Source organism: Perognathus longimembris, chromosome 11 (assembly GCF_023159225.1).
Source record: "Perognathus longimembris pacificus isolate PPM17 chromosome 11, ASM2315922v1, whole genome shotgun sequence".
Lineage (NCBI taxonomy): Eukaryota > Metazoa > Chordata > Mammalia > Rodentia > Heteromyidae > Perognathus > Perognathus longimembris.
Window position 1 is genome coordinate 28,108,497 of NC_063171.1, and position 16,245 is coordinate 28,124,741.

At 38.2% G+C, this 16,245-nt stretch overlaps 1 protein-coding gene and 1 long non-coding RNA gene across 11 annotated transcripts in view; one reads left to right on the top strand and one right to left on the bottom strand.

The window, feature by feature from the left end:
* The window catches only part of Dnm3 (dynamin 3), a 492,945-nt gene that overhangs the window by 351,898 nt on the left and 124,802 nt on the right, over positions 1-16,245 (bottom strand). For all 10 annotated transcript variants that reach the window (XR_007212664.1, XR_007212666.1, XR_007212665.1 and 7 more), the window contains 2 exons: positions 15,003-15,152; positions 13,261-13,464 (listed from right to left, as the gene is read on the bottom strand). Coding sequence is in view for 7 of the 10 variants with exons in the window: in XM_048358313.1 (XP_048214270.1) it covers positions 13,261-13,464; positions 15,003-15,152 (354 nt within the window). In the remaining 3 variants the exon portion in view is untranslated. The remainder of the gene's footprint in view (positions 1-13,260; positions 13,465-15,002; positions 15,153-16,245) is intronic.
* LOC125360266 lies at positions 11,333-11,927 on the top strand. The gene is made up of 2 exons (XR_007212672.1): positions 11,333-11,595; positions 11,665-11,927. It is a non-coding gene; the product is annotated as an uncharacterized LOC125360266 (long non-coding RNA).

Genomic DNA, 16,245 nt, shown 5'->3' on the forward strand with positions numbered 1-16,245 from the left:
GACCTACTTCTTTTGGCCCCACCATAGGAAGTAGGAAATTTGTCAACTTCCAATCATTCTCTCTTGCCTTCTATTTAATTTTACTTCATTGCACTTAACACTATAAACCACTTCTCCCACTAGGATATGAACTCCAGAAGGCTAAGAGTTTTGTTTTACTCAGCACGATATATGTAATGCATAGAATAGTAACCTGGCACACAAAGGGTGCCCATTTATTATTTGAGTAAACAAGCAATAGAATCTTTTAAAATCAGTTAAAGCAATATTTACTCATTCTAAAAGTGGACATGCAAAATCTGAATTTGCAGTAAGCCAACTGAAGAAAATGCTCCCAAGGGCTTTTATAATATCATCAAGAAGTAGCGGAGTGCATGTGAAAACGTCAACTTTCCCAAATGAATCCATTTACCTGCATTTACAGTATGCTCTGTAGAAGTTGTCTGTCAACAGATCTGTTTCTTACACAGATTTGTGCAGAGAAATTCTATTAAAATCTACATGTCCCATATAAGGGAAGAGTCACAAGGCAAAACCTAAGTCCATGGAACTTTAACAACATTTCACCACATTAAGTGTCAAAAAGCTTGATCATGAGGGCTTCACATTTTTTGAAAAAAATCTAACAGGTTTTCATAACTATCCCCAAATGAAGAGTTCAAAAGAGTGGATGAGAGAGAGATGTGAACTGGTGGAAAGAATTAACACAAACACCACCAGCCTGAGACACAGAATACAGCTAGGCTCATTTCATATGTCTGCTACTTAACCAGTTATTTGACAGTGAGCAAATATCATGGCCTCTCTAAGCTCAGTTCTAACCACACAAAAGTGGGATGACACCATGAAGCAGGCAGGATACTTGGGATCATAAGATAAGACACACAATGTTATTACGCACCCAATTTCACTTGAATTAATATATATTCTATGTTCCCTAAAATGCAAAGATGTTCATCTCATAAATCCAACTGTCTGAGGACTTTTGTGGCCTCACACATACAAAAAGGTGCCATGTAAATGAAAGGCTTGTTTTTTGTAAATAGTGGAATCAAAGAAACATTGCAAATGTGTATGATTCCAGTAATATTTATTTTACAGAGGCTTTTGTTTTAAATATGATTGTGTGCTTAATATATAATTAACTTAACATAAGCTTCTCCCAGTATGCATTCCAATACATTTGAGTCCTACTTAGATGAAATTGGTCTACTCATGTCAAAGAGCCTTAATTTAGTGCAAACTAACTACAGCCTAAAATAGACCACCTCCCAAAAAACTGTATAATTATGTCTCTTCATGGATATGATTCCAATTCAGATAACCTTGCATAAAGAATAGTCCCCTCCGATCTAAAGCCATCTTTCTGTTTAGCCAAGGGGAAACCTGCAGAAAAGAGGCTCATGAGGTGATCCTAACAGGTCTAGGCAAGTCAACTCTAAAGACCTACAGGGTCACAACCAGACTGCCCTTGCCATTTCAACTCAAATAACTTTCCTATGACAAGGTCGTAGTTATTACAAGTGTATATTAGAGGTGGATGTCAGTAGGAACACCAGAATAAGAATACCAAAATTCTCTAGAAAGGCAGTAAGAAAGAATGCTACCAAAAAAAAAAAAAGTTCAAATCAACTTCCTCCTGGCCCTGTAATTAACAGGAGGCTTGCAGTGGTTCCAAGGGGATTTATCCAGGAAAGACAGCTGAAGCTCAGCACAACAGTGGAGGATTTGAAGTGCCCTATTTCCATCCCCAGGTTTTGAGTTTTGCATTAGTCTTGAGGACTAAAAACTCTCCATTATGGTTAGACTAGCTAGGCAGCCTAGCAACCTCTGGAAGGGAGAAGGAGGGATTGGGAAATACCAAACAATCATTTTGGGATGACTGTAATTATTTCACATGTAGAGCAATTGCCTAAAAGCTACCACTTGAAAAAGCTTTTCTTTATTTAACCTGACTCAAAGCTTACTTGGTGTGCAAAGGTTCTTTTCTCCAGAAGCATTTGTCAAAAGCCATCAGTGGTAATTGTCTTAACAGTGTGGCTGCCTCAGGCAGTGGTAATTATGAGGGGGCAGGAAGGTAGTGCCAAAAAAATTAATTGGAAAAGAAATTTGGGGATGAAATGTCCACAAGTCTCTGAAAATGTTGAACACTGACAAATCTAGAAGGCCACATGCCTAGAGATTTTTCATACGCTCAGAAAAGAGCCAATAAAATCCTAAATCTTTACCTCTTGAGGCTCTGTAAAAACAGGAAGGTGGACTTATCTGCCTGCCTGAGCATTGAAGCCATGCCTCAAAGCTCCCAGTAAAGCTTTTGTAGGTGTTGGTAGAGACTTGTGGTATTTAAAGAAATCTATTTGCTCTTTATTTAGCTACTAAGAAACTGCACAAGACTTCAGTGGCCACACAGAATAGAGAATGTCAACTATGCAACTAGCTCAGAAAAACCCAACAAGTAACAGCAGCAGCAAAAACTAATCCTGGGGAATGTAGAACCTTATTTCCAGTGCTGCCACATTATTAATTATCACATTTCCAGCAATGAATATGTATGGGATCCCTGAAGTAATTATGGCTGATAGGCAAGAACCGAAGCCATCAGTGGAAATTATCCCTACAGAAACCCAGACATTAAAATGAACTGACAATGCCTGTGTTAATTATGTTCAAAGAATGAAAGAAAATCACATATAAGGAAAGCATAAGAATGATACGACTGGAGGTATAACTTACATGTACTAGCCTAACAAGCATGAGAGCCTAAGTTGAAACCCCAGTACCACAATAAAAGAATGATAAGGTTTTGACAAATCTATACATTATAATTTTGTGTGTATATTTGTATATAGAGCTAGGAATCAAATCCAAGCCCTACTTCTGAGATAAAACACAAACAGAAAGTATGTTTACTAAACTGGATGAAATTTAAACCTTGGCTATAAAAATAAAAATAACTGGTATTGAAAAAAATCACTATAGATATCAAGAGATGAAAGCAGGCTAAAAGAAAGAGCAACCAATGTATATCCTACAAAATTAAGAAGATGAAGGATGAGGTGAGGAGGGGAGGGATGAGTGAGAGTGTTGAAAGGGGTTGATGTTTATCAAGATATATTGTATTCATAAACTGCTTTGTTAAATGACAACTCTCTGGTACATCTAAAGATAATTTTAGGGCTGGGGATATAGCCTAGAGGCAAGAGTGCCTGCCTCGGATACACGAGGCCCTAGGTTCGATTCCCCAGCACCACATATACAGAAAACGGCCAGAAGCGGCACTGTGGCTCAAGTGGCAGAGTGCTAGCCTTGAGCGGGAAGAAGCCAGGGACAGTGCTCAGGCCCTGAGTCCAAGGCCCAGGACTGGCAAAAAAAAAAAAAAAAGATAATTTTAAAAGGTTAAAAAAACAGCAATTTTTTAGATCAATTGAGGTTGTCCCTCCCATAAGAAAAAAATGAATAAAGCTTCAGAAACATGTGGGATATCATCAAATGTACCAACATACTCCCAATGGCATTCTCCTAAAAGAAGGAAGAGTGAGAAGGGACAAAGTATAGTTGAAGAAATAAAGGAATAAAATTTCCCAAATTTGATCAAAGATGTTTAAGCTACATATCCAAGAAGCTCAAAAAACTTAAGTGAAACAGATTCAACAGGATCCATATCTACACACGTCAAAATCAGACTGTTCAAAGACAGGAATAGATGCGTGAAAACAGCAAGAGAGAAGAGATGTTCCATTATTTAGAGACCTGAGTAAGATTAACAGTTGAATTCAGACTGTAAAAGTAGGAAGGCAGAAATGTGAAATACTCTGGGAAGAAAAAACTGTCAACTAATTATTTTCTTTCAAGAATTGAAGAAATAGCCACTTTCTCCCCATGAATACCCTTGCTGTTAGAGCACTTATTACACCTGTTGTCAGCTGTGCCTGCACCCATGACTGGTTGTGTACCATTTTTCTTGTCTTTTCTCCTTGCTTTGCTTTACTAATCAACTTTCTTAGCCTCATTAAAGACATTCCTAGACACATGAAAACAGAATCCATCACCTACAAGCAAACCTGCCAACAAAAAATACTAGTATGAATCCTTCAAGCAGAAATGAAAATATATGAAATACTAACTTCAATCCTTACAAAGAAACAAAGAACACTGACCAGGATAGCTACATATTAAAACAATAAACAATATTAGCATATGTTTCCTTTTTTAAAAACTCTTTTCCCTTGTATCTGCTTTAAAAGATAACCACACAAAGCAGTCACTATGGATCTATATAATGCAAAAGCCTACCATTTGTTTGATAATTACAACACACAGGAAGGGCCAGTGGAACTGTTTTATAACAGCAAACTTCGAAGTTGACATTGATCCAAGATAATTTGTTATAAATTAAAATGTTAATTTTATACCTAGAGCAACCACTAAGAAAATAACTTCCAAAAACAATAAAATAAAGGACAAGAGAATTGAAATGAGTCACTAGAAAACCAATACTTGATCCATTCGTATGCTGAGGGGGCATCTGGAAAATGTGATACACATACACAAGGGAATTCTATTCCATCAGAAAGAATGATATTGTACCATTTGTAAGAAAATAGAAAGACCTTTAAGGAAAATTATATTAAACTAAATAAGCCAGCCCCAAAGAAACATGGGTTGCATGGTTTCCCTTATTTGTGGTAAAAGTGCCTATAAATCTACAAATAAACACACTGCATGGTAAAAGACAAAAAAATAAACTTAGACATAATAAACAGGACTCTAGATACTCACAGTGAGACCTGGTTGTGATCTACAGCTCCTTATTTTCTACTTATTTTTTTAATTAACATTAGATTTAAAACACTAGATGGTCCCTGTGAGTGGGGGCAAGAATTCCTTTAGACACTCAGTAACTTCCACAGTTGACTGACACCTAGGGAAAATCAGCATGTGAGCTTGTGACATAGTCTTTGGGGTTTTCAAGTTTTAGAATTGAAACTCAGGAACAAAACCAAATGATAAGCCTTAAAACTGCTGCGAGTTTGACTAGCTACCTTGAGAGTCATGCTTTGTAAGAGCCCATGGGAACAGAGTTGTCCTCCGCAGCAACCCGCATCCAGGAACGGGTAGACAAGGAAGTAGCTCACAGGGACAATGAATGTGTTCTGTTTCTGACAAAGTGTCCTGTGAAGACTCAATAACAAAATTCTCTTCTCAGCTCTTTAGCCCACTTGTTGAGGGAGCTGTTGGTTCTTTGAGGATTTGTTTTGGAGGAACTTAATTTTTTTAGTTCTTCATATATTTTAGATATGAGGCCTTTTTGTCCATTGTATGGCCAGTAAAGTTCTTCCCCCAATCTTGTTTATCTTGAAAGCTATGTACTTTGCCCTGCAGAAGCTCTGCAGTTTGATGCAGTCCCATTTATCCAACCTTTCTTTAATTTGTTGCATTTCTGGGCCTTTGTTAAGGAAATTTCATCCTGTGCCAAGGAGCCCAAGTGTTTCTCCTATTTCTTCTTGTAGTGTTTTCAGGGTATCTGATTTTACTTCGAGGTCTTTGATCCATTTGGAGTTGATTTTGGTGCAGGGTGATATGCAAGGATATAGTTTTAATTTGTTGCAGTTGTTGAACCAGTTTTGCCAGCACCATTTGTTAAAGAGGCTGTCTCTGAAGAGGAAATGAAAATGGCCAAGAGACACATGAAGAAGTGCTCTACATCACTGACCATAAAAGAAATGCAAATCAAAACAACATTGAGATTCCACCTCACCCCAGTAAGAATGTCCATTATCAGGAAAACTAACAATAACAAATACTGGAAGGGATGTGGCCAAAAGGGAACCCTACTACATTGTTGGTGTGAATGTAATCTTGTTCAGCCACTCTGGAAAGCAGTATGGAGGTTCCTCAGAAGGTTAAACATAGAGCTCCCCTACAACCCAGCAGCCCCACTTTTGGGCATCTACCCAAAAGATTACAAGCAAGAACACACTAAATCCACCATCACAACAATGTTCATTGCAACACAATTTGTCATTGCTAAAATATAGAACCAACCCAGATGCCCCTCAGTAGATGAGTGGATCAGGAAAATGTGGTGCATATACACAATGAAATTTTATGCCTCTATCAGAAAGAATGACATTGCCCCATTTGTTAGGAAATGGAAGGACTTGGAAAAAATTATACTAAGTGAAGTGATCCAGCCCCAAAGAAACATGAACTCTCTGGTTTCCCTCATAGGGAATAATTAGTACAGGTTTAGGCTAGTCATCGCAGAAGATCACAAGAGCCCAATAGCTATGCCCTTATGAATACATAAGATGATGCTAAGTAAAATGAACTCCATGTTATGGAAACAAGTGTTATATCACTGTTGTAATCATTTTCAACATGCCATGTGAAACCATAGCTTTTTGTTGTTGTTGTTCCTCTTATATCCCCTTCCTGTGGTTGTGCCCGCATTATCACTGTATCTCATCTGAGGACCCTGGATACTGTATATACTTGTATTAGAACTAGGGAAGGGAAAAGGAATATCAAAATTGAGAGACAAAGGATAAAAAGACAAACTACTCCAAAAGCAATATTTACAAAACCATTTGGTGTAAACCAACTGAACAATTAGTGGGGGGGGGGAGGGAAAAGAGGAGGGGGAAGGGGGAAATGAGGGAGGAGGTAACAAGTTATACAAGAAATGTATCCACTGCCTCACCTATGAAACTGTAACCCCTCTGTACATCACTTTGACAATAAATAAATAATTTTAAAATTGTGTTCTCAGGACTGCCACATCACAGAGATAACACTGAGGATAATGGGACCTACATATGATAGAGCAAACAGTCTAATTAACTGCAAGAAATGAGGACAATGGTAAGTTACCGAACGTGCACACAGAAATTTTGAACTGGTAACTAATTTAAAAAACGGTCTTATCAACAACTCAGGTCTATAATCAAGAAACCCCCCCCCACCAAAAAAAAAAACAACTAGGATCTTTCTAGAGGCAGATCTGTAGCACAACATTCAATGTCTGTAACCGCAAGTTAGTGACAGATTTCACTTGTGCTCTAACAGCATACTGGAAATCCTGTCAGGGAGGCACTGAAGGCAAATTCCTTTCTGGAAAACTGATGACTCTCCATTGACATTGTTTCTGCCTCAAGTCTGCAACCACATTAGAGGACTGTGTTAAGTTACGATGTACTCTTCCTCTGAGGAGCCTGAAAAATGAGATGCCATCACTACATATTCATATTCTCTATCTATGCAAAAGAAGTAAACTATTGTAGGAGTGTATTAAATCTATCTTAAGAATGCATTAAGGATTATCTTACAGACTATACAGATTAGCCAATTTTATGAAACACATAGCTTATACAAATAAAATATTATGCACTGGCTTTTTTTAAAGACTGTTTTTGGAACTGTAGAGTTATAGAGGAGCACCCTTTGGGACACAGAAAAGGCAGTACTCAGAGGAAAATTTATATCTCTGAGTGCATACTTCAACAAACTGGAGAAACAGCAACTCAATAATTTAAAGAAGCACCTTAATTTCCTTGAGAGAGAACAACAAGCCAAACCCCACGTCAGTAGACGGAAGCAAATAATTAAAATCAAATCAGAATTAAATCAATTAGAGATGAAAAAACCATCGAAAGAATCAACAAAACAAAGAGCTGGTTCTTTGAAAAAATCAACAAGATAGACAGACCCCTGGCAAACCTGACCAAGAAACAAAGGCAGCAGACTCAAATAAACAAGATAAGAGATGAAACAGGTAACATCACCACAGAAATAACCGAAATTCAGAAAATAATAAGGGACTATTTTGCAAACCTTTATGCCAACAAATTCGAGAATTGGGAAGAAATGGATGATTTCCTAGAAAAAAATTCATATCCCCAAACTCAAACATGAAGATTTAAACCTTCTAAACAGACCCATATCCAGTATTGAAATAGAAACGGCAATAAATGATCTCCCATCCAAGAAAAGCCCAGGTCCAGATGGATTCACTGCAGAATTCTACAAGGCCTTCAAGACAGAACTCACACCAATATTTCTCAAACTCTTCAATGAAATTGAAAGAGAACGTTCACTACCAGACTCATTCTATGAAGCCAGTATAACCCTCATCCCAAAACCAGGCAGAGACTCATCACAGAAAGAGGACTACAGACCGATCTCCCTGATGAACATAGATGCAAAAATTCTCAACAAAATTCTGGCCAATCGACTTCAACAGGTTATCAAAAAAATCATACACCACGATCAAACTGGTTTCATTCCAGGGATGCAAAGTTGGTTTAATATACGCAAGTCAATTAATGTAATCCACCACATCAACGGAGCAAGCTAAAGAACCACATGGTTTTATCTCTGGATGCGGAAAAAGCGTTTGATAAAATCCAGCACCCATTTATGCTTAAAGCCCTGGAAAAACTGGGATTCAAGGGAACATTCCTGAATATAATCAAGGCAGTTTATAACAAACCAACAGCAAGCATAACTCTAAATGGGGAAAACCTAAAGCCATTCCCTTTAAAATCAGGAACAAGGCAAGGATGTCCACTCTCTCCCCTGCTCTTCAACATAGTACTAGAATTCCTAGCCAGAGCAATTAGGCAAGAAGAAAATATAAAGGGGATCCAAATAGGAAAAGATGAAGTTAAGCTTTCTCTCTTCGCAGATGACATGATCCTATACCTAAAGAATCCCATAGACTCTACCCCCAAGCTACTAGACCTGATCCAAAACTTTGGGGAAGTTGCAGGATATAAAATAAACCTTCAAAAATCAACGCCCTTTCTCTATGCTAACGACCCGAAGACCGAGGCTGAAATTAGGAAAGCAACTCCCTTTGCAATAGCTCCCCAAAACATAAAATACCTAGGAATAACCTTAACCAAAGAAGTGAAAGACCTCTTTGATGAGAACTTTAAAAGCTTGAAAAACGAAATTAAGGCAGAACTAAGGAAATGGAAAAACCTCCCATGTTCCTGGATTGGGAGGATTAATATAATCAAAATGGGGGCTGGGGATATGGCCTAGTGGCGAGAGAGCTTGCCTTGTATACATGAGGCCCTGGGTTCGATTCCCCAGCACCACATATACAGAAAACGGCCAGAAGTGGCGCTGTGGCTCAAGTGGCAGAGTGCTAGCCTTGAGCAAAAAGGAAGCCAGGGACAGTGCTCAGGCCCTGAGTCCAAGGCCCAGGACTGGCAAAAAAAAACAAAATGGCAATATTGCCAAAGGCTATCTACAAATTCAATGCAATACCCATTAATATCCCAACACCATTTTTTAATGAAATAGAGGAAGCAATCCAGAAATTCATATGGAACAATAAAAGACCTAGAATAGCAAAAACAATCCTAAGCAAAAAGAACAGTGCTGGAGGAATTACAATACCCAACGTCAAGCTGTATTATAAAGCTGTAGTAATAAAAACAGCTTGGTATTGGCACTGGAACAGGCCTGAAGACCAATGGAACAGAATTGAAGACCCAGAAATGAACCCACAGAACTACGCCTACTTAATCTTTGATAAAGGAGCTAAAACAATAGTATGGAAGAAAGATAGCCTCTTTAACAAATGGTGCTGGCAAAACTGGCTCAACACATGCAACAAACTAAAACTAGATCATTATATATCACCCTGCACCAAAATCAATTCCAAATGGATTAAAGACCTTGAAATCAAAACAGACACCCTGAAAACACTAAAGGAAGGAGTAGGAGAAACACTTGGGCTCCTTGGCACAGGATGGAACTTCCTTAACAAAGACCCAGAAATGCGACAAATCAAAGAAAGGTTGGACAAATGGGACTGCATCAAACTGCAGAGCTTCTGCACGGCAAAGGACATAGCTCGCAAGATAAACAGAAAGCCCACAGACTGGGAGAAGATCTTTACCGGCCATTGAACGGACAAAGGCCTCATATCTAAAATATATGCAGAACTAAAAAAATTACCCTCTTCCAAAATAAAGCCGCAAAGAACCAATAGCCCACTCATCAAGTGGGCTAAAGACTTACAAAGAGACTTCTCTGATGAGGATATGAGAATGGCCAGGAGACATATGAAAAAATGCTCTACATCACTGGCCATAAAAGAAATGCAAATCAAAACATTGAGATTCCATCTCACCCCAGTAAGAATGTCATATATCAAGAAAACTAACAATAACAATTGTTGGAGGGGATGTGACCAAAAGGGAACCCTACTTCATTGTTGGTGGAAATGTAAACTGGTTCAGACACTCTGGCAAGCAGTATGGAGATTCCTCAGAAGGCTAAATATAGAACTCCCCTATGACCCAGCAGCCCCACTTTTGGGTATCTATCCAAAGACCACAAACAAAATCACAGTAATGCCACCAGCACAACAATGTTCATCACAGCACAATTTGTCATAGCTAGAATCTGGAACCAACCCAGATGCCCCTCAGTAGACGAATGGATCAGGAAAATGTGGTACATATACACAATGGAATTTTATGCCTCTATCAGAAAGAATGACATTGTCCCATTTGTAAGGAAATGGAAGGACTTGGAAAAAATTATACTAAGTGAAGTGAGCCAGACCCAAAGAAACATGGACTCTATGGTCTCCCTTATTGGGAAAAATTAGTACAGGTTTAGGCAACTCATAGCAGAGCATCACAAGGCCCAATAGCTATACCCTTATGAACACCTAAGACGATGCTAAGTGAAATGAACTCCATGTTATGGAGACAATTGTTATATCACGGTTGTAACTACTTTCAATGTCCCATGTGTATCTGTAGCTTCTACTATTGATGATGTTCTTGTACCACCTTCCTGTAGTTGTACCTACACTATCTCTGTAATCTTATCTGAGTATATTGGAAACCGTGTATACTGGTATTGGAACTAGGAAATTGAAAGGGAATACCAAAATTGCGAGACACAGGGTAAAAAAAGACAAACAACTACAATAGCAATACTTGCAAAACTGTTTGGTATAAGTGAACTAAACACCTCAGGGGGGGAAAGGGAAAGGGGGAGGGGGGAGGGGAGTATGAGGGACAAGGTAACAAATAGTACTAGAAATGTATCCAATGCCTAACGTATGAAACTGTAACCTCTCTGTACATCAGTTTGATAATAAAAATTTGAAGAAAAAAAATAAAGCAGGAGCACCTGCAGCTTTCTTGGTACATAGAATCTGGAAGTGGGTGATGTCCCCGAGCTGCTCCATGAAGCCTCATCTAGATCAGGAGTGGACTTGTCAGGAGTTGGCCATGTGACACTCATGAGAATACACTTATAGAAGGGACTCCTTGGAACAAGAGAGTCATGAAGTCAGGCATGGGTTAGTGTCATTTTTATAATCAGACTCAACTGGCCACTTCCAAAGCCCTGATGCTGGAGGTGGCAGCGTCCTAGTTATGGTGCTTATCTAACTACCTATAGCCTTTTCCTGGCTTTTTTCCCCAAGCCCTAATTTCAAGAATGTTGGAGAAAGCCAAGAAGAAACAAACCAGTCTTATTTAATAAGCTGAGGGAGGTTCAAGAATTAGAATTCCATGGCCAGGGTACAGAAAGAGCAGAACATAGGAGAACTGACTCAAAGTGCATATAGAATACTGGTATATCAGCAGGCTCTGTAGGCTTTGTCCAACCACATAGCCAACCACACAGCCAACCATACAGCCACCCCTACAAATCCTCACAGAAACTGTAATTTGCATTCAGAAGTTGTTCCACAGGGACTTCTGATCCAAAAAAAAAAAAAACCCTCCCAGATTATCTTTATGAAATCAGACATATTAATTAAAAGTCTACATGCCTTTCCTCCTACCTGGTCTACAAGCACCCTTCCTTCTATTTGGCTCCTAAAGCAGTGGATGTCAAGCTTGTATTTTACCAGCTCAAGAGAAAATATTCATAAAATCTAATGGCTATAAAATTAGGGGCCAGATAGTCCAATTACCCTATGAGAAAGCCCACTAGTCAATGAGTCCCTTTTACATACATGTATCACCTTTTTAATAATATTGATCAAACATTTTTAAAGATTCTGAACATCAAAGGCAGAGATCAAAAAAACCAACTGGAAAAATCTGTACTCTGAGAAAATGTCCATAATTAAAGGTGAACCTCAAAAGGCTCACACTGAAATCTGTAGAGAACACGATGCACTGTGAAACTAAGAGGAAATGCTGTGAGAACATCTAAAGCTCTATCTGAAATGAGAAATTAATCAGAAAAGAAGTTTGGGTCAGTATTTAAAAAAAAGTAAAACAGAAAGACGAAAGAACTGGATGATAGAAGAGGAAAATGTAAAGAGAAAATTAATCCAGGAGTTTTAACATCACAAATAATAAGGATTAAGAAATAAAGTGAATAAAATGGGAATGTGTGATTATTTAAAATAAATAAAAATTCCTAGAATTGAAGAATATGCATCTCGGTATTGAAAGAATACCTCGCTGAATGCCGTCCCATGATTATTTTAAATAGACATGCTCTAAGGCCCCTCACTGAGGTCCCTGAAAATCGTCATTACTCAATTCAAAGAAATGGAAACATCAGCATGCGCAAGACACTTTTCTGAACTCTGATATGCCAGTAACAGGAAAATGTTTACATCTCAAACAGCCATAAGCTAAATTATATGTATTAAAAGAGCTTCCCACTTTAAAGAAACAAACAAAGTTTGTTTATAGAGAGCATATTTATTTAACCCTTACAATATCTAAGTGAACTAAATTCTGCTGTTCTGATGTTTGTCTAAAAGAAAATAGATAAATAAGTAGTCCATGAATCCTAAAAGTTCTGTTTTCTTAGGTTAAGAAACTAGGGTTCATTAAACTTATTTATAAGGAGCTTGGCTACCTTCCTTAGTCATTTTTCTTTCAGCATTTTAAATATAAAAGATTTACCAAAGTGAAGCATGCGAAATTCAAGTAATAATGAAATCACATCATGAGATTGTGTTACCTTCAAATACACCACAATGGTTGATGTCTCAAAAGACCACCCTCGGGGCTGGGAATATGGCCTAGTGGCAAGAGTGCTTGCCTCCTACACATGAAGCTCTCGGTTCGATTCCCCAGCACCACATATATGGAAAACGGCCAGAAGGGGCGCTGTGGCTCAGGTGGCAGAGTGCTAGTCTTGAGCGGGAAGAAGCCAGGGACAGTGCTCAGGCCCTGAGTCCAAGGCCCAGGACTGGCCAAAAAAAAAAAAAAAAAATCAAAAGACCACCATCTCACCTAAGAGCCACACACTCACCTTGAGGATCCACTTCCTTAGCCAGCTTCAGTGCATCCGAGTTGGCGAGATCGGTGTTGGCTGGAGTGACAGCCAGAATCAGGCAGTTCTCCCTCGTGATGAACTGCATAATCATTTCTCTGATCTGATACTCAATATCCGGTGGTTGGTCTCCCACAGGTACTTTAGTTATCCCAGGTAGGTCGATAAGAGTTAGATTCAGCACTGTGTGGAAAAGAATGAAAGTCTTGCATCCTACTTCAATGGTGAAAGCCATCTACAATGCAGATGTGTCTGCCACTTAGCTCAGCTTTATGCATGGTGCATCTGAATCACTCCCACCCAACTTGTAGAATATAAAAGCACAGAAAACAAAATAGTTCTGCTATTTTTTTTCCTATCTTTATATGATTCTGCTATGCCAAGTGAGCATTTAACATAATCTGAAAGGCACTGATTTGCAGTACCTCACAGTTGCTCAGAGAGCTGTCACATCCTAGCTGTCATAACTAGGGGAACATAATTAAGACACCAAGCAGCAAATGCATATGCTGTGTGCCAGTCTTGTACACTGCCTTCAAGTGACATAAAAGTCTCAAGAGGGAGCTAAACATGAGCAAAGTATATTGTATGCATGCATAAAAATGTTATAATGAAACTCATTGTTTTGTACAATCAATATATACTGACAGCATAAGATTTACTTTCCTTTCAAAAAATCTTATGCTATTTGCTAAAGCGTAAGCCAAACTTGGCCTGTTATAAAGCTGTTGGCTCTGAGGCCAGTGAGTGCACATCATTAACTAGACGCCATGAAAACAATGACTCTAACCCAACCTGATTATTGTTCTTGCAAGGTTAGCACCAGGTTGGACATCGTAATTGAGATATGGTCACCAATGCTGACTTGTAAAACACTTGAGCACCGGACGCTGGTAGCTCACACCTGTAATCCTAGCTAGTCAGGAGACTAAGATTTGAGGATCATGGTTCAAAGCCAGCCTGGGCAGTGAAGTCCTTGAGATTCTTATCTTTGATAAACTACATAGAAAAAGTGAGAAGTGGCACTGTGGCTCAAGTGGTAGAGCACTAGCCTTGAGCACAAAGAGGCTTAGGGACATCACCCAGACTCTTGGGTTCAAGCCCAGGGACAAAGAACAAGAGAGGGAGGAAGGGAGCGGAGGGAGGGAGGCAGATTGAAAGTCAGAGTTAAGGAGTGAATCAGAAATGAACATTTTCCCCAACTGGAGAAATGGAATAAAGGAAAGTAACCATTATACATCATGAATCAATCAGTTTTCTAGTTTTTGAGTTTCTGCTACTAGACTAGCGATAAAAGTCATCACTGGTTTCTCTCAAGAAGAAAAGAAATACACAACTATGAGGAAATCAATAGGGGAAAATTGGACAATAGTATTTGTCTCTAAAATCTTTGCAAGAATAATAGATAACACAACTATGAGGAAATCAATAGGGGAAAATTGGACAATAGTATTTGTCTCTAAAATCTTTGCAAGAATAATAGATAATAAAAATTAAAGTTTTCATGTATACACCTTTTATATTCTAAAAACTCATATGTGATGTGTTCAAATCTTATCTCCCACTGCCTCTCTTGCTGTCAATATTCTAGATCTTAGATCTTTGAACCGTACCATATATAAAGCTGCATCCCAACTTCTGAGAACTCAGCACTATTTGCATCTTCCAAACAAAGAAAATTAATGTAGTAAAAATGTTTAAGGATTCACCATCTTACTTACCATGTGGGGAATAGACTCGTAAATTAATGGGTATAGAAGAAATTCCTTTATTCATTCCAGTCACTCGATCTGTCTCGGCTTCTATCTCATGGCGAACTTCATCAAAATCCGTGAATTTCTTTCCTTTGCAATGTAGAAATTCAGCATATTCTAAAACAAAATAATTTAATACAATGTAAATGTGTGCATTCAATGGCAGAATTATAAGAACATAATATTTCTTTACTGAAATAGTAAAATAAGGCAATGTTATACAATATCTCCTCTGCCATCATATGAAAGACAGCAGTTACTAGGAATGAAATAATGAACACTATAAAAACTAAACAATACAACTGCTATGATACTAAATTTGCTACTTCTCAGAAAATCAGTTAAGTGCTATGATAAATCCTCAAGTTGTCCAGCTAACTGAACATTATAAAGAAAAAGACAGAATCAAAAACAAGACACTATTCCTAAAGAAATTGTACTTAAGAATACACACAACCCACCTACTCTTATCAAGATTTCCCTTTCAGTATCTCATTTCCTTAGGATGGGAATGATAAGTGATATAAATATATCTTCACAAAGTGGGATGCTTTAGAGACAAGATATGCTTAATTATTTTTAAAATAGTACATGGAATGTGTTTGCTTAGAACACTGAAAATACCAGTGTCAACTTGTCTAAGAAGACATTCTCACAAGAAAAAAAGATCAAGGACTACATCAAATAAAGCATTTACATAGAACCAAAAATGAAAAAAAAATCAGCATGAAGAAGATAAAGTCCTAAAATAACAATATAAACAATGGAAAACTAGATTTTTTTCTTTCAGTAACATCCTACCAACTGTTGTTTTATCTTTTTATGTGGGGTATTTGAGAGTTAAACTCAGGATCTTGTGCTTGCTAATCAAACTTTGGGGGATGGGAGAAATAGGGAGGTTTGAGCTCAGGACTTCACACTGGGCAGACTCTCTAATGCTTGGAACCACATCCTCAGTCCCTTTACCTTTAGTTTGTATATTTTTTTTTCAAATAGGGAATTACTTTTTTTGCCTGTCAGTCTGAACTACAACCCTCCTACTTCACCATTCCCAGGCAGCTGTGATGATAGGCACATGCCACCACATACACCTTTTTTTCCTTCAAATGGCATCATGAAAACACTTTGCCAAGGCTAGATAGGCAAAGATTTCCCCTATTTCCACCTCCCAAGTAGCTAAACTTACAGATGTGATTCTATAGTTGCTGGC